At 48.9% G+C, this 27,850-nt stretch overlaps 1 protein-coding gene across 4 annotated transcripts in view; it reads left to right on the plus strand.

The window, feature by feature from the left end:
* The window catches only part of NAT9 (N-acetyltransferase 9 (putative)), a 77,996-nt gene that overhangs the window by 8,301 nt on the left and 41,845 nt on the right, over positions 1–27,850 (plus strand). For all 4 annotated transcript variants that reach the window (XM_063960681.1, XM_063960682.1, XM_063960679.1 and 1 more), the window contains 2 exons: positions 12,075–12,184; positions 12,326–12,463. In XM_063960681.1, coding sequence (XP_063816751.1) covers positions 12,075–12,184; positions 12,326–12,463 — 248 coding nt within the window. The remainder of the gene's footprint in view (positions 1–12,074; positions 12,185–12,325; positions 12,464–27,850) is intronic.

Raw genomic sequence — 27,850 nt, forward strand, 5'->3', positions numbered from 1 at the left:
GAATGAACACTGCGGAGAGAATGATGTCTCTTCTTTCTGCCCACAACAAGATCTTTGTGGCCTCCTTTAACGCCATCCTGCTCTTTGTTCCTCCTTGACGGTTTATGTGAGCCGTCGTCGTGACATTGTCTGACTGAATCCTGATGTGTTGATTCATGACTAGGTCTTCTGCTAAGAGAAGGGCATTGTAGACTGCTCGTAGTTCGAGGATATTTATGGGTAGTTTGCTTTCCTGTAGCGTCCACCGTCCTTGAAACTGATGGTCCTCTAGGACGGCTCCCCAACCTCTGAGACTGGCGTCCGTCGTCAGGATCCTCCAATTCCAAATGCCGCATTTCTTGCCGGCTGCAAGGTTCTTGTGTAACGACCACCATATCAAGGAGACCCGTACTTGTGGTTGAAGTCGGATTCTCCGATGGAGAAGCCAGTGCGAGCCTGCTCCCTGAGCAATGAGGTTCATTTGGAATGGTCGGGAATGAAGTCTGCCGTACTGGAGAGCTTCGAACGACGCCACCATCTTCCTGAGAAGTTGCACACAGAGGTGCAGAGAAACTGTCTGCGTCCTCAGTACCTGAGCCACTAATCTCTGTAGGTCCTGAACCTTGTTCCTTGGTAGGAACACACGTAATAGGACCGTGTCCAAGATGAGACCGAGGAATTGAATCCGTTGAGTCGGTATGAGGTTGGACTTTTGGAAATTGAGAATCCATCCATGTTGAATTAGAAATTGATGTTATGTCTGAACATCTTTGAGCAGTCGATTCTGAGATGGAGCTTTGATTAGTAAATCGTCCAGATAAGGTATAATCGTGACCCCCAACAGTCTCAGTCCTGCCACCATGATCGCCATGATCTTTGTGAAAATTCTTGGGGCTGACGCTAGACCGAACGGCAAGGCCCGGAATTGGTAGTGCTCCGCCACCAGTGCGAACCTTAAGTAAGCCTGGTGAGGAGTCCAGATTGGGATATGCAGATATGCATCCTTTATGTCCATGGATACCATGAACTCGCTTTGTTCTAAGCCTGCAATGACTGATTGGATTGATTCCATCTTGAATCTGTAGACTCTTAAAAACTGGTTGAAAACTTTTAAATTTAGTATTGGTCTGACCGTCCCGTCTGGTTTTGGCACGACAAAAAGATTGGAATAGAACCACGTTCCTCTCTGAGGAGCGGGAACCGGAATAATGACCTCTGCTTGTAGTAACTTGAGAATTGCCGCCCGTAGTGCCCTTGCTTTTTGAGGGCACTGAGGCAATCCTGTTGTAAAAAACTGACTGTGAGGTCTCTGTTGAAATTCCAGTCTGTATCCCTGAGAGATTAAGTTGTTCACCCAAAGTTCTGGTGAGGTTTTGGCCCAGATGTCCTGAAAACCTTCCAGTCGGCCGCCCACCAAGGGGGACCCCAGGTGAGCTGGGAGGCCATCATGCCACGGTCTTGTCAGCAGGTTTATCCTGCTTTCTGGTTGCTGCCTGCGAGCGGCCTCTACCTCTGCCCCCGCGTGCTTGTGTACCGAAACCCCTACCTCGGGCTCGAAAGGACTGTGATCTAAATGAAGTAAACGATGGTCCCGAATAACCTCTCCTAGCTTGTGGAGCGGTTCTCGTATAAGGAGTAGGCAGAAAAGTGGACTTCCCCGCTGTAGCCTGCGAAATCCACTTGTCCAACTCTGGTCCGAACAGCATTTCACCCCCAAAGGGAATGGATTCTACCGCCTTCTTGGTGTCAGAGCCACCTTGCCATTCTCTGAGCCATAAAATCCTTCTAGCCGATATGGCCGATGCAGATATGCGCAATGCTATTCTGCTAATATCCTTAGAAGCTTGACACAAGTATGAAGCAGATTCTCGAATGTGTTCCGCCAGCTGTGTAATCTCTTCTAAGCTATTTTCCTCCTCAATCGCTTGTATAATACGGCCGGACCATGCACCCATGGCCTTGTTGACCCAAGCACAGACGATCGCAGGTCTCTGCGCTGCACCTGCTGCTACAAACATTGATTTTAACGCCGTGTCCACTTTACGGTCGGACGCATCCCTTAAAGTAGTTACGTTAGGAATTGGCAAGAGTGTCTTCTTTGACAATCTTCCTAGTGAAGCATCCACTACCGGCGGAGACTCCCACTTGTCCATTACACTCTTAGGTAGGGGGTAAGTTACCTGAAAACGTTTCGGAAATTGAAAACGTTTGTCAGGTTGTTTCCAAGCCTCCTCCATCTGAGATTGGAGGGATTTAGGAATGGGGAACGCTGCTGAACGCGGCTTCTGGGATTCGAACAAATCGAAATCCTCCGGCTCGCGGACTTCCTCTTCCTTAAAGCTAAGGATGTCCTTTACCGCGTCAATTAAGGAATCCAGACCCGAGATCGCCGAATCTTCTTTAGGAAAATCGGCGTCTAGGTTAGGTTCAATTAACTCACCTTCTTCCGTATCCAGAAGAAAACCCTCTTCCTCCTCAGATTCTGGTATCATAGGTAGAGTTCTTTTAACAGCCCTGCGCACATTCGTCTCAGTGTGTGCGGGCGGCGTTAACTTGATGAGAAATTCCTTCATTGTTTTTGAGAATCCCGCAGCCCATTCTGATTGCTGCTTGCGGGATTCTGCAATTTCCTTGGAGATTCTATTAGCAAGGTTGTCTTCCCATGCCTTAGCCAGAGCACTGCTCCCCGGTGGAGCGTCCTTGTCTAAGCAGGAGTCGCACATCCCGGAGCTGCCAACCCCGCGTGCTCTTTTTGTTACATTTCGTACAAACATAGCAGGTCTTTGAGGTCTTGGTAGCCTTAGACATGCTGTTTTTTGTTTTAAAACCCCGTACCAGGGTATTACGCAGCGCTTTCACCCTTTAAACTAGGAAGAGAAAGACTGGGAGATGACGGAAGCGAAGGAATTGGATCCGGCTGGAATTACCTGTCCCCTTTTTCTATAAAAGGAACAGGCCAAAAAATAAAAATAAAAAAAATAAAACACCAGCCGACTCGCAACCCTCACACCCCAACTGTAAATCAGCTACGATGTTCGAGTTGGCTTGCTTCTGTGTATTTTCTCCGGGATCTTTGAAACAGACGTCCCTTGAAAATATAATTTGTAAAGTTTGATTACTTTTCAGGAGATCCTCATATTGTATATATACATTTCACCAGCAGAGAGAGCTGTTGCCTAACTCTCTCTCTACTATCTGAATGCATGCACTATCCAAGCCGTGCAGCAGGGGGAGTTAATTCCTTTATCATTAAACTTTCCCCTATGTACCCTACTGGAGGGGGGAGGGGGAGGACCCATCCCTTACCTCAGCCTGGCGCCAAAGCGAAGAAACATGGCCCCCACTATTTAAGTTCATATAAAAAGAAAATGGCCTGCTGCACTTTATTAACATATAAGTGTTGATTCATTCTGGCCGCTATACAGCGCGCTCCGGACCCGCCGGCTGGCGCGCGCGACGGGTCCGTCTCCGTAGCGGCATCTGTGCTCCGCTCCGCCCGTGGGTCCCTGTAGTATGCAGCGTGCCCTGGAGCCGCCGGCTGGCGCGTGCGCGACGGGTCCGTCTCCCGTAGCGGCGCCCGTGCTCCTCTCCGGCCGTGGGTCTCTATACTGTGTAGTGCCGCTTGCCGTCCCCCCCTGCTTACCGGGAAGACAGGCTGAGTCTTGCGCCGCACTAAGGGTCCCACGCGCCGGCCATCGTCGCTTGCCCTTCCCTGTGTATAAAGGGGATTTTATTATAGCAAGCTATACTAGAGAGAGAGAGAAGTGAAAGAGAACAAAATTAATATATTAAAATGAAAATAAATAAATAAAACAAAACCTTTTAGTACTGGAAGACCCTAGTCTAAGCTTGTACCAGTACTCACTATTAGTTGATCTTTGAGGATCTCCTGTGGAGAGATGCAGGTCCCTTCAATAGGGATCTTTGTCTCTCTGAAATTAGGTAACTTTGTTCCCCCTTTATTAGGGTTATGCAGCCCCTTTTAGATTTTTTAGACAGGAGCTCAAGTGCTCCACTGTTGTGCCTCCAGCACAATTTTTCAAACTGAGGGAGGAGGGATGTGAAGGGGGAGGAGCCGGCTGTGCAGACAATGCTAATTTAAGATTGTGCCACACCTCCGGTTCAAGGCTTCACACCCCTACTGTATAGGACTCCAGTGTCCCCTAGTGGATGAAAGAGAAAAATATATATATATATAAAATATATATATATGTTTTTTTTTAGTTAAAATAATTTGGGATAGGGTTAAATTCATGTTCTTCACCTAATTCACTCATAAACAACCCTGACCATTTCGGAGCGGTTTTTGGTGAAATAAATCGTCAGTTAAGTGGTTAAAGAATTCATGTATTATTGCGTCTCATTTATATTTGTTATTTTAATTAATTCTCCGGGTATAGCTATCAGTAGTATTGTGATTTGAGTATTGATGTCGCAAATAATAACAGATCTGTCTCAATTTTTAATATTAGATATTGTGATTCCACCCCTTATTCGGACTGTGATGCAGGTGTGGCAGATATAACGTGCAGAGAGAGTTAGATTTGGGTCGGTTATATTGTTTCTGTGCAGGGTAGATACTGGCTGCTTTATTTTTACACTGCAATTTAGATTTCAGTTTGAATACACCCCACCCAAATCTAACTCTCTCTGCACATGTTATATCTGCCCCCCCCCACCCCCCTGCAGTGCACATGGTTTTGCCCAATTGCTAACAAATTTGCTGCCGCGATCAACTCTGAATTACCCCCTATATTGTTAAACCACTCCCCCTACAAAAAATTTCTAGATCTGCCGCTATTCAGACCAATGTTAAATAGCACTGAGACACTCATGGCACTCCTGGGTATAAGTGTCATTTTTTTGCCTATTTATTTTGGCACTATAAATATCAACATGCATTGAAAGCCCTTTATAATTAGTGCATGAGTGTTGCTTACAGAACAGCATACCCAATATTCATAGTGAACAATAATGTCTTATAATAGTGTCCTCCAATAAATACTTTAAACCTAAATCTATTTTGGTCCACTGTAGTCTCTATGGGGCAGATTCAGTTGTTTTTCAGGTGCCGGCCACTAGGTGTCTCCTAACGGCGGCAATTCAATTGTTCTGCCATCTGGGTGCGATCACAGCCAGTGCCGTCATTTCTGCTCACAGCCTCCTGATGTGGCAAGCAGAAATGCGCTAAGTGTCCTGTTCGGTTTCCCCAAACAGGACTTTTCGCATTGCGGGTACTACTTCAGATGGGATAAGCCCCTATTCGCAGCTAAAGCCCATCTATTTGGGAGCTTAAATAGTAACGGGTGTACAAACAGAGAAACAATTGAATTGCTCTGATCAGTGCCCTTTATTATGGGCACCCAAGAAAAACAACTGAATTGTCCCCTATTTTAAGCTTTGTGAAAATAGCCCCACCCCCTAAAGCAGTGGTTCTCAAACTGTGTGCCATGGCACCTTGGGGTATCGTGAGGCTCTTGCAGGGGTGCCCTGGGTCGGTGGTCCAGGACCAGTTCAAATTACTTATGGTCATTGTAATAGGCAAAACAGTGCTGGTGGCTGTCAGTCATTAAGTATGTGGACAAACAGAAGACAAGAATGACAAATAAACACAATTTACTTAATTTAATATTTCTTTCTCTAACGTCCTAGTGGATGCTGGGGACTCCGAAAGGACCATGGGGAATAGCGGCTCCGCAGGAGACTGGGCACATCTAAAGAAAGCTTTAGGACTATCTGGTGTGCACTGGCTCCTCCCCCTATGACCCTCCTCCAAGCCTCAGTTAGATCTCTGTGCCCGAACGAGAAGGGTGCACACTAGGGGCTCTCCTGAGCTTCTTAGTGAAAGTTTTAGTTTAGGTTTTTTATTTTCAGTGAGACCTGCTGGCAACAGGCTCACTGCATCGAGGGACTAAGGGGAGAAGAAGCGAACTCACCTGCGTGCAGAGTGGATTGGGCTTCTTAGGCTACTGGACATTAGCTCCAGAGGGACGATCACAGGCCCAGCTTGGATGGGTCCCAGAGCCGCGCCGCCGGCCCCCTTACAGAGCCAGAAGGCAGAAGAGGTCCGGAAAATCGGCGGCAGAAGACGTCCTGTCTTCAACAAGGTAGCGCACAGCACTGCAGCTGTGCGCCATTGCTCTCAGCACACTTCACACTCCGGTCACTGAGGGTGCAGGGCGCTGGGGTGGGCGCCCTGAGACGCAATAATAAACACCTTGGATGGCAAAAAATGCATCACATATAGCTCCTGGGCTATATGGATGCATTTAACCCCTGCCAAAATACATAAAAAAACGGGAGATAAGGCTGCCGATAAGGGGGCGGAGCCTATCTCCTCAGCACACTGGCGCCATTTTCCCTCACAGCTCCGTTGGAGGGAAGCTCCCTGGCTCTCCCCTGCAGTCACTACACTACAGAAAGGGTTAAAAAAGAGAGGGGGGCACAAATTAGGCGCAGTATTAACTATACAGCAGCTATAAGGGGAAAAACACTTATATAAGGTTATCCCTGTATATATATAGCGCTCTGGTGTGTGCTGGCAAACTCTCCCTCTGTCTCCCCAAAGGGCTAGTGGGGTCCTGTCCTCTATCAGAGCATTCCCTGTGTGTGTGCTGTATGTCGGTACTTTTGTGTCGACATGTATGAGGAGAAAAATGATGTGGAGACGGAGCAGATTGCCTGTAATAGTGATGTCACCCCCTAGGAGGTCGACACCTGAGTGGATGAACTGTTGGAAGAAATTACGTGACAGTGTCAACTCTGTATAAAAGACAGTGGTTGACATGAGACAGCCGGCTACTCAGCTTGTGCCTGTCCAGACGTCTCATAGGCCGTCAGGGGCTATAAAGCGCCCGTTACCTCAGATGGCAGATATAGACGCCGACACGGATACTGACTCCAGTGTCGACGGTGAAGAGACAAATGTGACTTCCAGTAGGGCCACACATTACATGATTGAGGCAATGAAAAATGTTTTACACATTTCTGATAATACGAGTACCACCAAAAAAAAGGGGTATTATGTTCGGTGAGGAAAAACTACCTGTAGTTTTCCTAAATCTGAGAAATTAAATGAGGTGTGTGATGATGCGTGGGTTTCCCCCGATAACAATTTCTAAAATGTTATTGGCATTATATCCTTTCCCGCCAGAGGTTAGGGTGCGTTGGGAAACACCCCCTAGGGTGGATAAAGCGCTCACACGCTTGTAAGGGCTCTATCCTCTCCTGAGATGGCCGCCCTTAAGGATCCTGCTGATAGAAAGCAGGAGGGTATCCTAAAATGTATTTACACACATACTGGTGTTATACTGCGACCAGCAATCGCCTCAGCCTGGATGTGCAGTGCTGGGTTGGCGTGGTCGGATTCCCTGACTGAAAATATTGATACCCTAGATAGGGACAGTATATTTTTGCCTATAGAGCATTTGAAAGATGCATTTCTATATATGCGTGATGCACAGCGGAATATTTGCCGACTGGCATCAAGTCTAAGTGCGTTGTCCATTTCTACCAGTAGAGGGTTATGGACACGTCAGTGGTCAGGTGATGCGTATTCCAAACGGCATTTGGAAGTATTGCCTTATTAAGGGGAGGAGTTATTTGGGGTCGGTCTTTCAGACCTGGTGGCCACGGCAACAGCTGGGAAATCCACGTTTGTACCCCAGGTCGCCTCTCAACATGAGAAGACGCCGTATTATCAGGCGCAGTCTTTTCGTGGATAAGCGGGCAAAAGGTTCCTCATTTCTGCCCCGTGACAGAGGGAGAGGAAAAAGGCTGCAGAAATCAGCCAGTTCCCAGGAACAGAAACCCTCTCCCGCCTCTGCCAAGCCCTCAGTATACGCTGGGGCTTTACAAGCAGAATCAGGCACGGTGGGGGGGCCCGTCTCAATGAATTTCAGCGCGCAGTGGGCTCACTCGCAAGTAGACCCCTGGATCCTTCAGGTGATATCTCAGGGGTACAAATTAGAATTCGAGACGTCTCCCCCTCGCCGTTTTCCTAAAGTCGGCTTTACCGATGTCTCCTTCTGACAGGGAGACAGTTTTGGAAGCCATTCACAAGCTGTATTCCCAGCAGGTGATAATCAAGATACCCCTCCTGCAACAGGGAACGGGGTATTATTCCACACTGTTGTGGTACCGAAGCCGGACGGCTCGGTGAGACCGATTCTAAATCTAAAATCTTTGAACACTTACATACAGAGGTTCAAATTCAAGATTGAGTCACTCAGAGCAGTGATTGCGAACCTGGAAGAAGGGGACTACATGATGTCTCGGGACATCAAGGATGCTTACCTTCATGTCAAAATTTACCCTTCTCACCAAGGGTACCTCAGGTTTATGGTACAGAACTGTCACTATCAGTTCAGACGCTGCCGTATGGATGGTCCACGGCACCCCTGGTCTTTACCAAGGTAATGGCCGAAATGATGATATTCCTTCAAAGGAAGGGAATTTTAGTTATCCCTTACTTGGACAATTCCCTGATAAGGGTAAGATCCAGGGAACAGTTGGAGGTCGGTGTAGCACTATCTCAGGTAGTGTTGCTGCAGCACGGTTGGATTCTCAATATTCCAAAATCGCAGCTGGTTCCGACGACTTGTCTTCTGTTCCTAGGGATGATCCTGGACACAGTCCAGAAAAAGGTGTTTCTCCCGGAGGAGAAAGCCAGGGAGTTATCCGAGCTAGTCAGGAACCTCCTAAAACCGAGCCAAGTCTCAGTGCATCAATGCACAAGGGTTCTGGATAAAATGGTGGCTTCCTACGAAGCAATCCCATTCGGCAGATTCCACGCAAGAACTTTCCAGTGGGACCTGCTGGACAAATGGTCCGGGTCGCATCTTCAGATGCTTCAGCGGATAACCCTGTCACCAAGGACAAGGGTGTCCCTCCTGTGGTGGTTGCAGAGTGCTCATCTTCTAGAGGGCCGCAGATTCGGCATTCAGGACTGGGTCCTGGTGACCACGGATGCCAGCCTGCGAGGCTGGGGAGCAGTCACACAGGGAAGGAATATCCAGGACTTATGGTCAAGCCTGGAGACATCACTTCACATAAATATCCTGAAGCTAAGGGACATTTACAATGCTCTAAGCTTAGCAAGACCTCTGCTTCAAGGTCAGCCGGTGTTGATCCAGTCAGACAACATCACGGCAGTCACCCACGTAAACAGACAGGGTGGCACAAGAAGCAGGAGGGCAATGGCAGAAGCTGCAAGGATTCTTCGCTGGGCGGAAAATCATGCAATAGCACTGTCAGCAGTGTTCATTCCGGGAGTGGACAACTGGGAAGCAGACTTCCTCAGCACGACCTCCACCCGGGAGAGTGGGGACTTCACCCAGAAGTCTTCCACATGATTATAAACCGTTGGGAAAAACTCGACAGGTATTGCGCCAGGTCCGGGGACCCTCAGGCAATAGCTGTAGACGCTCTGGTAACACCGTGGGTGTACCAGTCAGGGTATGTGTTCCCTCCTCTGCCTCTCATACCCAAGGTACTGAGATTGATAAGATGGTGAGGAGTAAGCACTATATTCGTGGCTCCGGATTGGCCAAGAAGGACTTGGTAACCGGAACTTCAAGAGATGCTCACGGAGGATCCGTGGCCTCTACCTCTAAGAAGGGACCTGCTCCAGCAAGGACCCTGTCTGTTCCAAGACTTACCGCGGCTGCGTTTGACGGCATGGCGGTTGAACGCCGGATCCTGAAGGAAAAAGGGCATTCCGGATGAAGTCATCCCTATCCTGATCAAAGCCAGGAAGGATGTAACCGCAAGAACATTATCACCGCAATTGGCGAAAATATGTTGCGTGGTGCGAGGCCAGTAAGGCCCGACGGTGGAAATTCAACTGGGTCGATTCCTACATTTCCTGCAAACAGGAGTGTCTATGGGCCTGAAATTGGGGTCCATTAAGGTTCAAATTTCGGCCCTGTCAATTTTCTTCCAAAAAGAACTAGCTTCAGTCCCTTAAGTTCAGACGTTTGTAAAAGGGGTACTGCATATACAGCCTCCTTTTGTGCCTCCAGTGGCACTTTGGGATCTCAATGTAGTTTTGGGTTCCAAAAGTCACATTGGTTTGAACCACTTAAATCTGTGGAGTTACAATATCTCACATAGAAAGTGGTCATGCTGTTGGCCCTGGCCTGGGCCAGGCGCGTGTCAGAATTGGCGGCTTTATCCTGAAAAAGCCCTTATCTGATGTTCCATTCGGACAGGGCGAAATTGAGGACTCGTCCTCAGTTTCTCCCTATGGTGGTTTCAGCGTTTCACCTGAACCAACCTATTTGTGGTGCCTGCGGCTACTAGGGACTTGGAGGATTCCAAGTTGCTGGACGTAGTCAGGGCCCTGAAAATATATGTTTCCAGGACGGCTGGAGTCAGAAAATCTGACTCGCTGTTTATCCTGTATGCACCCAACAAGCTGGGTGCTCCTGCTTCTAAGCAGACGATTGCTCGTTGGATTTGTAGTACAATTCAGCTTGCACATTCTGTGGCAGGCCTGCCACAGCCAAAATCTGTAAAAGCCCATTCCACACGGAAAGTGGGCTCATCTTGGGCGGCTGCCCGAGGGGTCTCGGCTTTACAACTTTGCCGAGCTGCTACTTGGTCAGGGGCAAACACGTTTGCTAAATTCTACAAATTTGATACCCTGGCTGAGGAGGACCTGGAGTTCTCTCATTCGGTGCTGCAGAGTCATCCGCACTCTCCCGCCCGTTTGGGAGCTTTGGTATAATCCCCATGGTCCTTTCGGAGTCCCCAGCATCCACTAGGACGTTAGAGAAAATAAGAATTTACTTACCGATAATTCTATTTCTCATAGTCCGTAGTGGATGCTGGGCGCCCATCCCAAGTGCGGATTGTCTGCATTACTTGTACATAGTTATTGTTACAAAAATCGGGTTTTTTGTTGTTGTGAGCCATCTTTTCAGAGGCTCCTTCTGTTATCATGCTGTTAACTGGGTTCAGATCACAAGTTGTACGGTGTGATTGGTGTGGCTGGTATGAGTCTTACCCGGGATTCAAGATCCTTCCTTATTGTGTACGCTCGTCCGGGCACAGTATCCTAACTGAGGCTTGGAGGAGGGTCATAGGGGGAGGAGCCAGTGCACACCAGGTAGTCCTAAAGCTTTCTTTAGATGTGCCCAGTCTCCTGCGGAGCCGCTATTCCCCATGGTCCTTTCGGAGTCCCCAGCATCCACTACGGACTATGAGAAATAGAATTATCGGTAAGTAAATTGTTATTTTATAAATTTCTCCATAAGAAACTTTTGGCCCAGGGGTGCCGTGACAAAAATTCTGATACTTTAGGGTGCTGTGATTCAAAAAAATTTGGGAACCACTGCCCTAAAGGAACAAGGGGCCTAATTCAGACTGGATCGCTGCAGTGGCAGCGATCACAGTCTGAATCCCTATGTGTAGTGCGCACGCGCACCCCGGGAGCCCAGTGAGATGCTAAAAGCATCTTAGGGCTACGATCGCCTCTGCCTAATTGACAGGCAGAGGTGGTCGCGGGGCGGGAGGGAGCATTCCAACGGCATTAGAACGCCATTGCAGGGCACGGTCTGGACAACAGAGGAGTGTCCGAACCGTTGCGGCGGCTGCATGACGTCACACGCAGCCGCTGCAACCCTAGACGCAGCGAGTAGCTGCGTGCCAGCACGCAGGAGCTGCGCTGGCAGGGAGCTACTCAGCGGGTGCAAAAGCATTGCCGCCGTGCGATGCTCTTGCACCCTTGGGGGGGGGGGGGGGGAGGTAGGGCTAGACATGCGGGGCGGACAAGCCCTGTGCTCCCCCCCCCCCCTCCTTCCCCCGCATGTCTGAGAAACTAATCATAGATGTGCAAATTTAGCACATCTTCGATCAGATCTGAATTACCCCCAATGTGCAGTGTTCAAAAAGTGGAATTTAGCCTGTTACACTCCAATATGGCTCCAAGTTAATTTTTGGACATTTTATGACATTCCAACATTTTAATGTGCAAAGACTTTAATAGCTAGGTGAATACTTATCGCTTACATTTGTTCACATTATGTTTACTTCTTCCATTTGCATCCACCTAGTGTAGTATAAAATTGTAGTTTTATGTCTTTTGTTCTCAGGTACCATGAGTGGATGAAGTCAGAGGAGTTACAGAAACTGACAGCCTCCGAGCCTCTGACATTGACTCAGGAATATGACATGCAACGCAGTTGGAGAGAGGACAGTGACAGTGAGTGGTAAAGCATGAGTTGACAGCCACAATCATTACACTATTTTGAAGACCCCTAATAGATTTACTTTTCACACATACACACTCATGTGCTTGGTCCTCATAGAATACACCACAGTGTAATCCGCCATCTATTTTCAGAGTGCACCTTCATCATCCTGGATTCAATACAATGGGATAAAGGATGCCCAGAAGAGCAGTGCATGGTGGGAGATGTCAATTTGTTCTTGGTTGATCCTGAAAATCCTGCTTTAGCGGAGATTGAAATCATGATTGCAGGTAATCTTCCCCTGGACGAAGGTGTAACAGAAATATCAATCCTACAAACAAGAGTATGGTTACCCTTGCCTAAAATAGATTAGGACTCCTGGTAGTACATCTTACTCATGTCTGATTTATTGCCACACCACAATCTTGTGCTTGAGTATCAAATATTACTTAAGACATCACTTAATAATTGCTTTCCAAGACTCAAAGCAGTAGTTTTTTTAAAAAAATAATTTGCTAGGTATAGCTTCAATGACCAACAAAAGGTAATGCTCGGACATTTAAAGTTTATGCTTATCTGAATAGATGACAGCAATGATTTGCTTCTACATCATAAAACAATGTTGTAGACACTCAGAGGAGGGGAAGAGATCTAAGAATGATAGTCCCAATGCTCTTCATCTGTTTATAATATCCTGGACTCTCATAAAGGGGATTATTTCTTCTTTTTTTTCGTGAGCATCTGGAGGTGATCTGTGGAATTCAGGTACAAAACTTCCTATGAAATGGTTATCACAATCCCTTGATATTCTATTTGTGAGATTATGAGACTAGGGCAGTGGTTTGCAACTCCAGTCCTATTTGCTGGGTCACTAATTATCCCACAGACCTGATGGGGATACTTAACGGTTGGAGTTGAGAAATACTTCTCTGGGGCCTTAGTGCAAAGCAGAGAACTATTTAATTGTGGTTATTGACTAAAGTAGGTGAATGAAAAGTAACATAGTTCCAAAATTATAAATATCATTCACTAGCTACAATAAAATCCTTGATTAGATTAGGATGCAGATGATAGATTGACAGTTATAAGGGTGACAGTCAATAGGTCGACATGGTCAAAAGGTTGACATGAGCATACTTTACCATCCACGTGGACTACAAATGGGAATGGCATCCTGCGCCGAGCGCAGCGGTAGCTGAGTGAGACACCTTGCTTGCAGCATGCAAGGGAATGTGGTGCACTAATTGGGGTTCCCTATAATTTCTCTGACGTCCTAGTGGATGCTGGGTACTCCGTAAGGACCATGGGGAATAGACGGGCTCCGCAGGAGACTGGGCACTCTAAAAGAAAGATTAGGTACTATCTGGTGTGCACTGGCTCCTCCCTCTATGCCCCTCCTCCAGACCTCAGTCAGAATCTGTGCCCGGCTCGAGCTGGTTGCACACTAGGGGCTCTCCTGAGCTTCTAGTAAAGAAAGTATTTGTTAGGTTTTTTATTTTCAGTGAGATCTGCTGGCAACAGACTCACTGCTACGAGGGACTAAGGGGAGAGAAGCGAACCTACCTGCTTGCAGCTAGCTTGGGCTTCTTAGGCTACCGGACACCATTAGCTCCAGAGGGATCGAACACAGGCCCATCCTTGGTCGTCTGGTCCCGGAGCCGCGCCGCCGTCCCCCTTGCAGAGCCAGAAGCAAGAAGAACATCCTGAAAATCGGCGGCTGAAGACTCTGGTCTTCATTAAGGTAGCGCACAGCACTGCAGCTGTGCGCCATTGCTCCCTATGCACACCACATATTCCGGTCACTGATGGGTGCAGGGCTCTGGGGGGGGGGGGGGGGGCGCGGGGGCGCCCTGGGCTGCAATTAGAGTACCTTACATTGGCAAACAGCACATAATATAGTCTAAAAAACTATATATGTGCAAAAATCCCCTGCCATAATAGAAATATAAGAGCGGGAGAAGTCCGCCGAGAAAGGGGCGGGGCTATCTCCCTCAGCACACTGGCGCCATTTCCTCTTCACAGCTCCGCTGGAAGACAGCTCCCCAGGCTCTCCCCTGCAGTTTCCAGGCTGAAAGGGTAACAAAGAGAGGGGGGGCACTAAATTTAGGCGCAAACTGTATATGTAAAGCAGCTATAGGAAAAAATCACTTTGTGTTAGTGAAAATCCCTGATTAAATAGCGCTGTGGTGTGTGCTGGCATACTCTCTCTCTGTCTCCCCAAAGGACTTTGTGGGGTCCTGTCCTCAGTCAGAGCATTCCCTGTGTGTGTGTGCGGTGTGTCGGTACGGCTGTGTCGACATGTTTGATGAGGAGGCTTATGTGGAGGCGGAGCAGGTGCCGATAAGTGTGATGTCACCCCCTGCGGGGCCGACACCAGAGTGGGTGGATATGTGGAAGGTATTAACCGACAGTGTCAACTCCTTACATAAAAGGCTGGATGACGTAACAGCCGTGGGACAGCCGGCTTCTCAGCCCGTGCCTGCCCAGGCGTCTCAAAGACCATCAGGGGCTCACAAACGCCCGCTACCTCAGATGGCAGACACAGATGTCGACACGGAGTCTGACTCCAGTGTCGACGAGGATGAGACATATACACAATCCACAAGGGGCATCCGTTGCATGATTACGGCAATGAAAAATGTGTTACACATTTCTGACATTAACCCAGGTACCACTAAAAAGGGTATTATGTTTGGGGAGAAAAAGCAGCCAGTGTTTTTTCCCCCATCAGATGAGTTAAATGAAGTGTGTGAAGAAGCGTGGGCTTCCCCCGATAAGAAACTAGTGATTTCTAAAAAGTTACTGATGGCGTACCCTTTCCCGCCAGAGGACAGGTTACGTTGGGAGACATCCCCGAGGGTGGATAAGGCGCTCACACGCTTATCAAAAAAGGTGGCACTGCCGTCTCAGGATACGGCCGCCTTAAAGGAGCCTGCGGATAGAAAGCAGGAGGCTATCTTGAAGTCTGTATATACACACTCAGGTACTATACTGAGACCTGCTATTGCTTCAGCTTGGATGTGTAGTGCTGCAGCAGCTTGGTCCGATACCCTGTCAGAAAATATTGATTCCCTCGACAGGGGTACGATTTTGCTAATCATAGAGCATATTAAAGACGTCGTCTTATATATGAGAGATGCACAGAGGGATATTTGCCGGCTGGCATCTAGAATTAATGCAATGTCCATTTCTGCCAGGAGAGTATTATGGACTCGGCAGTGTACAGGTGATGCGGATTCTAAAAGGCACATGGAGGTTTTGCCTTACAATGGTGAGGAATTGTTTGGGGATGGTCTCTCGGACCTCGTTTCCACAGCAACAGCTGGGAAGTCGACATTTTTACCTCAGGTTCCCTCACAGCCTAAGAAAGCACCGTATTATCAGGTACAGTCCTTTCGGCCCCAGAAAGGCAAGCGGGTTAAAGGCGCGTCCTTTCTGCCCAGAGGCAGGGGTAGAGGGAAAAAGCTGCACCATACAGCCAGTTCCCAAGAACAAAAATCCTCCCCTGCTTCCACTAAGTCCACCGCATGACGCTGGGGCTCCACTGGTGGAGCCAGGTGCGGTGGGGGCCCGTCTCCGGAACTTCAGCGACCAGTGGGTTCGCTCACAGGTGGATCTCTGGGTTCTACAAGTGGTATCTCAGGGATACAAACTGGAATTCGAGACGTCTCCCCCTCGCCGTTACCTCAAATCAGCCTTGCCAGCTACCCCCCAGGACAGGGAGGTAGTACTGGCGGCAATTCACAAGCTGTACCTCCAGCAGGTGATAATAAAAGTTCCCCTCCTTCAACAGGGACGGGGTTACTATTCCACAATGTTTGTGGTACCGAAACCAGACGGTTCGGTGAGACCCATTCTAAATTTGAAATCCTTGAACACTTATATAAGGAAGTTCAAAATGGAATCGCTCAGGGCGGTTATTGCAAGCCTGGAAGAGGGGGATTACATGGTATCACTGGACATCAAGGATGCTTACCTACATGTCCCCATTTACCCACCTCACCAGGTGTACCTCCGTTTTGTGGTACAGGACTGCCATTACCAATTCCAGACGTTGCCGTTTGGTCTGTCCACGGCACCGAGGGTATTTACCAAAGTAATGGCCGAAATGATGATACTCCTTCGAAAGAAGGGAGTTATAATTATCCCGTACTTGGACGATCTCCTTATAAAGGCGAGGTCCAGGGAGCAGTTGTTGGTCGGAGTAGCACTATCTCAGGAAGTACTACAACAGCACGGCTGGATTCTGAATATCCCGAAGTCGCAGCTGGTTCCTACGACACGTCTGCTGTTCCTGGGTATGATTCTGGACACAGAACAGAAGAAGGCCAAGGAGTTGTCATCTCTGGTCAGAGACCTCCTAAAACCAAAACAGGTGTCGGTGCATCACTGCACGCGAGTCCTGGGAAAGATGGCAATTCCATTCGGCAGGTTCCATGCACGGATCTTTCAGTGGGATCTGTTAGACAAGTGGGCCGGATCGCATCTTCAGATGCATCGGCTGATCACCCTGTCCCCGAGGGCCAGGGTGTCTCTGCTGTGGTGGCTGCAGAGTGCTCATCTTCTCGAGGGCCGCAGATTCAGCATACAGGACTGGATCCTGGTGACCACGGATGCAAGCCTCCGAGGTTGGGGGGCAGTCTCTCAGGGAAGAAACTTCCAAGGACAATGGTCGAGTCAGAAAGCTTCCCTACACATAAATATTCTGGAACTAAGGGCCATTTACAATGCCCTAAGTCAGGCAAGACCCCTGCTTCAAAACCAGCCGGTACTGATTCAGTCAGACAACATCACGGCGGTCGCCCATGTAAACCGACAGGGCGGCACAAGAAGCAGGATGGCGATGGCAGAAGCCACAAGGATTCTCCGATGGGCGGAAAATCACGTGAGAGCACTGTCAGCAGTGTTCATTCCAGGAGTGGACAACTGGGAAGCAGACTTCCTCAGCAGGCACGACCTCCACCCGGGAGAGTGGGGACTTCATCCAGAAGTCTTCCAGCTGATTGTAAATCGTTGGGAAAGACCACAGGTGGACATGATGGCGTCCCGCCTCAACAAAAAGCTAAAAAGATATTGCGCCAGGTCAAGGGACCCTCAGGCGATAGCTGTGGACGCTCTAGTGACACCGTGGGTGTACCAGTCGGTTTATGTGTTCCCTCCTCTTCCTCTCATACCAAAGGTACTGAGGATAATAAGAAAGAGAGGAGTAAGAACTATACTCATCGTTCCGGATTGGCCAAGAAGGACTTGGTACCCGGAACTACAAGAAATTATGTCAGAGGACCCTTGGCCTCTGCCTCTCAGACAGGACCTGCTACAACAGGGGCCCTGTCTGTTCCAAGACTTACCGCAGCTGCGTTTGACGGCATGGCGGTTGAACGCCGGATCCTGATGGAAAAGGGCATTCCGGTTGAAGTCATTCCTACGCTGATAAAAGCTAGGAAGGATGTGACAGCAAAACATTATCACCGCATATGGCGAAAATATGTTGCTTGGTGTGAGGCTATGAAGGCCCCAACAGAAGAATTTCAGCTGGGTCGATTCCTGCACTTCCTACAGTCAGGAATACTATGGGCCTAAAATTGGGATCCATTAAAGTCCAGATTTCGGCCCTGTCTATTTTCTTTCAAAAAGAACTGGCTTCACTGCCTGAAGTTCAGACGTTTGTTAAGGGAGTGCTGCATATTCAGCCCCCTTTTGTGCCCCCAGTGGCACCTTGGGATCTCAACGTAGTGTTGGATTTCCTAAAATCACATTGGTTTGAGCCACTTCAGACCGTGGAGTTGAAATATCTCACGTGGAAAGTGGTCATGCTTTTGGCCTTGGCTTCGGCTAGGCGTGTGTCGAAATTGGCGGCTTTGTCATGTAAAAGCCCCTATCTGATCTTCCATATGGACAGGGCAGAATTGAGGACTCGTCCCCAATTTCTCCCTAAGGTGGTATCAGCGTTTCATTTGAACCAACCTATTGTGGTGCCTGCGGCTACTCGGGACTTGGAGGCTTCCAAGTTGCTGGACGTAGTCCGGGCTCTGAAAATCTATGTTTCCAGGACGGCTAGTGTCAGAAAAACTGACTCGCTGTTTATCCTGCATGCACCCAACAAGCTGGGTGCTCCTGCTTCTAAGCAGACTATTGCTCGCTGGATCTGTTGCACGATTCAACTTGCACATTCTGCGGCTGGACTGCCGCATCCTAAATCAGTCAAAGCCCATTCCACGAGGAAGGTGGGCTCTTCTTGGGCGGCTGCCCGAGGGGTCTCGGCTTTACAACTTTGCCTGAGCTGCTACCTGGTCGGGATCAAACACGTTTGCAAAATTCTACAAGTTTGATACCCTGGCTGAGGAGGACCTTGAGTTTGCTCATTCGGTGCTGCAGAGTCATCCGCACTCTCCCGCCCGTTTGGGAGCTTTGGTATAATCCCCATGGTCCTTATGGAGTTCCCAGCATCCACTAGGACGTCAGAGAAAATAAGAATTTACTCACCGGTAATTCTATTTCTCGTAGTCCGTAGTGGATGCTGGGAGCCCGTCCCAAGTGCGGACTCTCTGCAATACGTGTATATAGTTATTGCTTATGAGCCATCTGTTTATGAGGCTCATTTGTTGTTCATACTGTTAACTGGGTATAGTTATAACAAGTTGTACGGTGTGATTGGTGTGGCTGGTATGAGTCTTACCCTGGATTCCAAATCCTTTCCTTGTAGTGTCAGCTCTTCCGGGCACAGTTTCCCTAACTGAGGTCTGGAGGAGGGGCATAGAGGGAGGAGCCAGTGCACACCAGATAGTACCTAATCTTTCTTTTAGAGTGCCCAGTCTCCTGCGGAGCCCGTCTATTCCCCATGGTCCTTACGGAGTACCCAGCATCCACTACGGACTACGAGAAATAGAATTACCGGTGAGTAAATTCTTATTTTTACAGAGTAAACGGGCCCAGAAACAAAAATTAAAATAATATTGACCTTTCTCATACGTCCTAGAGGATGCTGGGGACTCCAAAAGGACCATGGGGTATAGACGGATCCGCAGGAGCCTGGGCACACTCTAAAGACTTAAACTGGGAGTGAACTGGCTCCTCCCTCTATGCCCCTCCTCCAGACCCCAGTTAGACTTTGTGCCCAGGAGTGATGGGTCACACACTAGGGGAGCTCTCCTGAGTTTCTCTAAAAGACTTTATGTTAGGTTTTTTATTTTTAGGCAGACCTGCTGGCTACAGGCTTCCTGCAGCGTGGGAGTGAGGGGAGAGAAGCAGACCTACTTCTTCTTAGTTTAAGGGCTCTGCTTCTCGGCTACTGGAGACCATTAGCTCCAGATGGTTCGATCACTTGGTGCGCCTAGCTGCTTGTTCCCAGAGCCGCGCCGTCAACCCCCACACAGAAGCCAGAAGAAAGAAGCCGGGTGAGTATTGGAAGAAAAGAAGACTTCAGTAACGGAGGTAACAGCAGCGGTAGCGCTGCGCTCCATGCTCCCACACACCAACGTCTCGTGCAGGGCGCTGGGGGGGAGCGCCCTGGGGGCATGTTGCTGAGGTTTATAGCACTGGCGGGGGGACATATTTAGGTGCCCGGGCACCGGGTATGTTCACCCCGCCAGTGTGCCGCGAAACGGAGGGAGCAGCAGCGGTAGCGCTGCGCTCCCTGCTTTCGCACTCCATCGCCTCTTGCAGGGTGCAGGGCGGTGGGGGGGAGCGCCCTGGGCGGCATATACTGTGTAGATCACTGGCGGGGGGACATATTTAGGTGCCCGGACACCGGGTAGCTTCACCCCGCCAGTGTACCTGCGCTCCATTGCTCCCACACACCAACGGCTTCCGAGGTCGCTGGGGGGGCGCCCTGGGCAGCGTTTTATATATATATATATATATATATATATATACACAGAGTAAAAACCACAGCACTCACCGCACCAGAAGCGGGGCACAGCTATGCACTTACCACTCACAGGGTGGGGTGCATGTAACACTGCACTCTCCACCACAGAAGCGGGGTACACGGCTGTACTTACCACTCACAGGGCGGGGTGCATGTAGCCCATGACCACATCGCTCTAATAAATACAAACAGAGAACCCAGCACTCACCAAAGTAAACTCACTTATCCTCAACAATTCAATAAATAAATGATGGGGGTTTAGTTGGTGGATTGGCCAATGCACGGAAGCCTGTATACCGATTCAAGGTACCCCACCTTCATACAGGTCCTACACTATCACAGAGTCTCAAAACCTGACTACCACACTGCTGCATCATCTGCCTGCTAGATGTAATGTGAACCTGCCACAGACTTTATGGCTTTTAAAGGCACACTAGTCACCTATTGCACTGGCTCAAAGATGATTGCTAAAAAACAGCTGAGACAGGTTCAGGATAATAAAGTCCACACAGGGGTGCATGAGAAAGCTAGTGGCCACGGTTAATAAGAGCTAACCATAGATTAACCCCTTCATATACACACAGAGTAAAAACCACAGCACTCACCGCACCAGAAGCGGGGCACAGCTATGCACTTACCACTCACAGGGTGGGGTGCATGTAACACTGCACTCTCCACCACAGAAGCGGGGTACACAGCTGTACTTACCACTCACAGGGCGGGGTGCATGTAGCCCATGACCACATCGCTCTAATAAATACAAACAGAGAACCCAGCACTCACCAAAGTAAACTCACTTATCCTCAACAATTCAATAAATAAATGATGGGGGTTTAGTTGGTGGATTGGCCAATGCACGGAAGCCTGTATACCGATTCAAGGTACCCCACCTTGAGTGGTAAGTGCATAGCTGTGCCCCGCTTCTGGTGCGGTGAGTGCTGTGGTTTTTACTCTGTGTGTATATGAAGGGGTTAATCTATGGTTAGCTCTTATTAACCGTGGCCACTAGCTTTCTCATGCACCCCTGTGTGGACTTTATTATCCTGAACCTGTCTCCGCTGTTTTTTAGCAATCATCTTTGAGCCAGTGCAATAGGTGACTAGTGTGCCTTTAAAAGCCATAGGGGTATATGCAATTGCGGTCGAATTCGCGGCAATTTTCGCCGTTTTTCAAATTCGACCAAATTCGCCAGGTGAATTCCGGAAGGTGGCTTCCGGAATTCACCATATTCAATGAAAAACGGATTCGCCAGGGTCGCGGGCGAAAATCGGCCGATTTGGCGGATTTTGCCGCGATTTTAAAAAACGGGAAAAATCGTGAAAAACCCGAAAAAAAAATGGCGTGGGGTCCCCCCCCAAAGCATAACCAGCCTCGGGCTCTTTGAGCTGGTCCTGGTTCTAAAAATGCAGGGGAAAAATTGGCCAGGGATCCCCCGTATTTTTAAAACCAGCACCGGGCTCTGCGCCTGATGCTGGTGCCAAAAATACGGGGGACAAAAAGAGTAGGGGTCCCCCGTATTTTTAACACCAGCATCGGGCTCCACTAGCTGGACAGATAATGCCACAGCCGGGGGTCACTTTTATGCCGTGCCCTGCGGCCGTGGCATTAAATATCCAACTAGTCACCCCTGGCCGGGGTACCCTGGGGGAGTGGGGACCCCTTCAATCAAGGGGTCCCCCCCCCCCAGCCACCCAAGGGCCAGGGGTGAAGCCCGAGGCTGTCCCCCCCCCCATCCAATGGGCTGCGGATGGGGGGGCTGATAGCCTTTGTGAAAATTAAAAGATATTGTTTTTTCCAGTAGTACTACAAGTCCCAGCAAGCCTCCCCCGCAAGCTGGTACTTGGAGAACCACAAGTACCAGCATGCGGGAGAAAAACGGGCCCGCTGGTACCTGTAGTACTACTGGGAAAAAAATACCCAAATAAAAACAGGACACAGACACCTTTGACAGTAAAACTTTATTACACACTACCGACACACACATACTTACCTATGTTGACACGCCGACTGCCACGGTCTCCGACGATCCGAGGGTACCTGTGAAAAAATGATACTCACCTTCCAGCGTCCAGAGAGATAAATCCACGTACTTGTTAAAAAAAAAGAAAACGCAAAAACCCGAGCCATACCGGACTAGAAAGGGGTCCAATGTTTTCACATCAGACCCCTTTCTCCCGAATGCCGGGACATCACGTGACTCCTGTCACTGATGTCCCTTCAGCCAATCAGGAAGCGCTACTGCCGTTGCGCTTACCTGATTGGCTGAGCGCTGTCTGTACTGTGACAGCGCCTCGCAAAGCCGCTCCATTACTTTCAATGGTGGGAACTTTGCGGGTAGCGGTGGGGTCACCCGCCGGTCAGCCGCTGACCGGCGGGTGACCTTACCGCTAGCCGCTAAGTTCCCACCATTGAATATAATGGAGGGAGCTGTGCGATGCGCTGTCACAGTGCAGACAGCGCTCAGCCAATCAGGTGAGCGCAACGAAGTTGCGCTTCCTGATTGGCTTAGAGACCTGTCTGTGACAGCTGTCACTGACAGGTCTCATTCGTGGAAAGGTGTCCCATGTGTCAGCATGGGACCCCTTTCAGTCCGGCATGGAGCTGGTGTTCGCTTTGTTTTTTTGCCAAGTACGTGGATTTATCTCTGGACCATGGCTGAGGTGAGTATATTGAACTTTTCTTTTCAGGTATCCGTGGATTCTACATGGAGAAGAGGACCGATGTCGGCGTGTGAACATAGGTAAGTATGTGTGTGTCGACGTATGAAATAAAGTTTTACTGTCGACGGTGTGTGTGTCCTGTTTTTATTTGGGTATTTTTTTCCCAGTAGTACTACAGGTACCAGCGGGCCCGTTTTTCTCCCGCATGCTGGTACTTGTGGTTCTCCAAGTACCAGCTTGCGGGGGAGGCTTGCTGGGACTTGTAGTACTACTGGAAAAAACAATATCTTTTTATTATCACAAAAGGCTATCAGCCCCCCCATCCGCAGCCCATTGGATGGGGGGGGGACAGCCTCGGGCTTCACCCCTGGCCCTTGGGTGGCTGGGGGGGGGGACCCCTTGATTGAAGGGGTCCCCACTCCCCCAGGGTACCCCGGCCAGGGGTGACTAGTTGGATATTTAATGCCACGGCCGCAGGGCACGGCATAAAAGTGACCCCCGGCTGTGGCATTATCTGTCCAGCTAGTGGAGCCCGATGCTGGTGTTAAAAATACGGGGGACCCCTACTCTTTTTGTCCCCCGTATTTTTGGCACCAGGCGCAGAGCCCGGTGCTGGTTTTAAAAATACGGGGGATCCCCTGTCAATTTTTTCCCCGCATTTTTAGAACCAGGACCAGCTCGAAGAGCCCGAGGCTGGTTATGCTTTGGAGGGGGGACCCCACGCCATTTTTTTTTATGATTTTACCGTTCCAGCATTAAAAAAAAAAAAAAAACTATTTTAAAAAATATATAAATAATATTTGTGCCTCCAAAAAAAAAAAAAAAAGTACCTAATCCCTTCTAATATAAATAGATCTTCTATTCCCAGAAAAAAAAACACAAAAAAAAACATGTTTAAAATTTTTTTATTTGTTTTCACCCTCCAAAGTGTGGCGGATTGAAAATGACGAATTTGCTGTCTAAAAGCCCTGCTGTCGAATTTCCAAACTTGAATTGAATATGCTTTGGTCGAATTGCAGCACTTGTATCATTGCAGAAAAGTCGAATTTGCAAAAATTCGAATTTCAAAAAGTCGAATTTTGAAAGTCCGTTTTTTGGTCGGAAAGCACTGAATTGCATAGGCGATTTTTTTTTTTGGTCGAAAATGACCCGAAATTCGACAATTTCGGGAATTCGACCGCAATTGCATATACCCCATAAAGTCTGTGGCAGGTACACATTACATCTAGCAGGCAGATGATGCAGCAGTGTGGTAGTCAGGTTTTGAGACTCTGTGATAGTGTAGGACCTGTATGAAGGTGGGGTACCTTGAATCGGTATACAGGCTTCCGTGCATTGGCCAATCCACCAACTAAACCCCCATCATTTATTTATTGAATTGTTGAGGATAAGTGAGTTTACTTTGGTGAGTGCTGGGTTCTCTGTTTGTATTTATTAGAGCGATGTGGTCATGGGCTACATGCACCCCGCCCTGTGAGTGGTAAGTACAGCTGTGTACCCCGCTTCTGTGGTGGAGAGTGCAGTGTTACATGCACCCCACCCTGTGAGTGGTAAGTGCATAGCTGTGCCCCGCTTCTGGTGCGGTGAGTGCTGTGGTTTTTACTCTGTGTGTATATGAAGGGGTTAATCTATGGTTAGCTCTTATTAACCGTGGCCACTAGCTTTCTCATGCACCCCTGTGTGGACTTTATTATCCTGAACCTGTCTCAGCTGTTTTTTAGCAATCATCTTTGAGCCAGTGCAATAGGTGACTAGTGTGCCTTTAAAAGCCATAAAGTCTGTGGCAGGTACACATTACATCTAGCAGGCAGATGATGCAGCAGTGTGGTAGTCAGGTTTTGAGACTCTGTGATAGTGTAGGACCTGTATGAAGGTGGGGTACCTTGAATCGGTATACAGGCTTCCGTGCATTGGCCAATCCACCAACTAAACCCCCATCATTTATTTATTGAATTGTTGAGGATAAGTGAGTTTACTTTGGTGAGTGCTGGGTTCTCTGTTTGTATATATATATATATATATATATATATATATGGGTATATACAGGGGGTTACTCACTGTATATAGGTCCCCCCAGCTAAATATAGGTATTTATATATAGTTTTTCTCTTACGTCCTAGAGGAAGCTGGGGACTCCGTAAGGACCATGGGGTATAGACGGGCTCCGCAGGAGACATGGGCACTATAAAGAACTTTTAGTATGGGTGTGCACTGGCTCCTCCCTCTATGCCCCTCCTCCAGACCTCAGTTAGATTTTGTGCCCAGAGGAGATAGGGTGCAACTCTTCTGAGTTTCTCTGAAAAATAATTTTGTTAGGTTTTTTATTTTCAGGGAGCACTGCTGGCAACAGGCTCCCTGCATCGTAGGACTGAGGAGAGAGAAGCAGACCTACTTAAATGATAGGCTCTGCTTCTTAGGCTACTGGACACCATTAGCTCCAGAGGGAGTCGGAACGCAGGTCTCACCCCGCCGTTCGTCCCAGAGCCGTGCCGCTGTCCTCCTCGCAGAGCCGGAAGATAGAAGCCGGGTGAATATAAGAAGAAAAGAAGACTTCAAGGCGGCAGAAGACTTCAGAGCTTCAGTGAGGTAAGCGCACAGCGTTAACGCTGCGCGCCATTGCTCCCACACACTACATACACACTGAAGGCACTGATGGGTGCAGGGCGCAGGGGGGGCGTCCTGGGCAGCAATATAAACCTCTGGAATGGCAACAGGGTACATTAGGCTGCGGAGGCAGTAAATGAAAAAATCCCCTGCCATTTTTTTGTATATTGGAGCGGGACCGAAGCCCGCCACTGGAGGGGGCAGAGCTTGGTCCCTCAGCACTAACAGCGCCATTTTCTCAACAGAACGCTGCAGAGAAGCTGGCTCCCCGGACTCTCCCCTGTTGAACACGGTGACAGAGGGCTGGAAAGGGAGGGGGGGGCATTTGTAAGGCGCAGTGGGTGTATACACATTTATTATACATATAAAAAGCGCTATATCTGGGTTTTTATTCCAGTGTCAGTTGGCGCTGGGTGTGTGCTGGCATACTCTCTCTCTGTCTCTCCAAAGGGCCTTGTTGGAGAATTGTCCCCTTATAGATATATCCCTGTGTGTGTGGGGGTGTCGGTACGTGTGTGTCGGCATGTCTGAAGCGGAAGGCTCGTCCAAGGAGGAGGTGGAGCAGATGAGTGGTGTGTCTCCGTAGGCAATGCCGACTCATGATTGGATGGACATGTGGCATATGTTAAATGCAAGTGTGACCTCATTACATAAGAGAATGGACAAAGCAGAGTCCAGGGAAAAAGCAGGGAGTCAATCCACGGATTAGACTGGGTCACAGGGCCCTTCTGGGTCTCAAAAACGTCCCCTATCCCAAATAGCAGACACTGGTACCGACACGGATTCTGACTCCAGTGTCGACTACGATGATGCAAAATTACACCCAAGGGTGGCAAAAAGTATTCAGTATATGATTATTGCAATAAAAGATATTTTGCATATCACTGATGACCCCTCTGTCCCTGACATGAGGGTGCGCATGTATAAGGAAAAGAAACCTGAGGTAAACTTTCCCCCATCCCATGAGCTTAACGAGTTATTTGAAAAGGCTTGGGAAACTCCAGATAAAAAACTGCAGATTCCCAAAAGGGTTCTTATGGCGTATGCTTTCCCTGCACAGGACAGGGTACGTTGGGAATCCTCTCCCAGGGTGGACAAGGCTTTAACACGCCTGTCCAAAAAGGTGGCTCTACCGTCTCAGGACACAGCAGCCCTAAAGGATCCTGCTGATCGCAGACAGGAAACTACTTTAAAGTCTATTTATGCGCATACAGGTGCTTTGCTCAGACCGGCAATAGCATCGGCATGGGTGTGTAGTGCAGTTGCAGCGTGGACAGATACCTTGTCAGCTGACCTTGATACCCTGGACAGGGATACCATTTTATTGACCTTAGCCCACATTAAGGACGCAGTCTTACATATGAGGGACGCTCAAAGAGACGTTGGGCTGCTTGGTTCCAGAGCCAATGCCATGGCTATTTCTGCGAGACGAGCTCTATGGACCCGCCAATGGACGGGTGATGCAGACTCAAAGAAGCATATGGAGGTTTTACCTTACAAGGGTGAAGTGTTGTTTGGGGATGGGCTCGCGGACCTGGTTTCCACAGCTACCGCGGGTAAATCTACCTTTTTACCTTTTGTTCCCCAACAGCAAAAGAAAACTCCACAGTATCAGATGCAGTCCTTTCGGTCGCATAAGTCCAGAAGAGGTCGGGGCTCCTCCTTCCTTGCCAGAGGTAAGGGTAGAGGAAAGAGAACGCCTGCTTTGGCTAGTTCCCAGGAGCAGAAGTCCTCCCCGGCTTCTACAAAATCCACCGCATGACGCTGGGGCTCCACTGAGGGAGTCCATACCAGTGGGGGCACGTCTTCGACTTTTCAGCCAGATCTGGGTTCTTTCAGACGTGGATCCTTGGGCGATGGAAATTGTTTCCCAAGGCTACAAACTGGAATTCGAAGAGGTGCCCCCTCGCCGATTTTTCAAGTCGGCCTTGCCAGCTTCACCCCCGGAGAGGGAAGTAGTGTTAGCTGCAATTCAAAAGCTGTGTCAACAGCAAGTGATTGTCAATGTTCCCCTGGTCCAACAGGGAAAAGGGTACTATTCAACCCTGTTCGTGGTCCCGAAGCCGGATGGTTCGGTCAGACCCATTTTAAATCTAAAATCCCTAAACCTGTACTTGAAAAAGTTCAAATTCAAGATGGAATCGCTCCGAGCTGTAATATCCAGCCTGGAAGGGAGGGATTTTATGGTGTCACTAGACATAAAGGATGCATACCTTCATGTCCCCATATATCCCCCTCATCAGGAGTACCTGAGATTCGCTATACAGGACTGTCATTACCAGTTTTAGACGTTGCCGTTTGGGCTTTCCACGGCCCGAGGATTTTCACAAAGGTGATGGCGGAGATGATGGTGCTCCTGCGCAGGCAGAGAGTCACAATTATCCCATACTTGGACGATCTACTGACAAAGGCGAGATCGAGAGATCAATTGCTGAAGAGCGTGTCGCTCTCCCTGAGAGTGCTGCAACAGCACGGTTGGATTCTCTATCTGCCAAAGTCTCAATTGGTTCCAACGACTCGGCTATCATTCCTAGGCATGATTCTGG

This window comes from Pseudophryne corroboree, chromosome 3, assembly GCF_028390025.1.
Source record: "Pseudophryne corroboree isolate aPseCor3 chromosome 3, aPseCor3.hap2, whole genome shotgun sequence".
In the NCBI taxonomy this organism is placed as follows: domain Eukaryota; kingdom Metazoa; phylum Chordata; class Amphibia; order Anura; family Myobatrachidae; genus Pseudophryne; species Pseudophryne corroboree.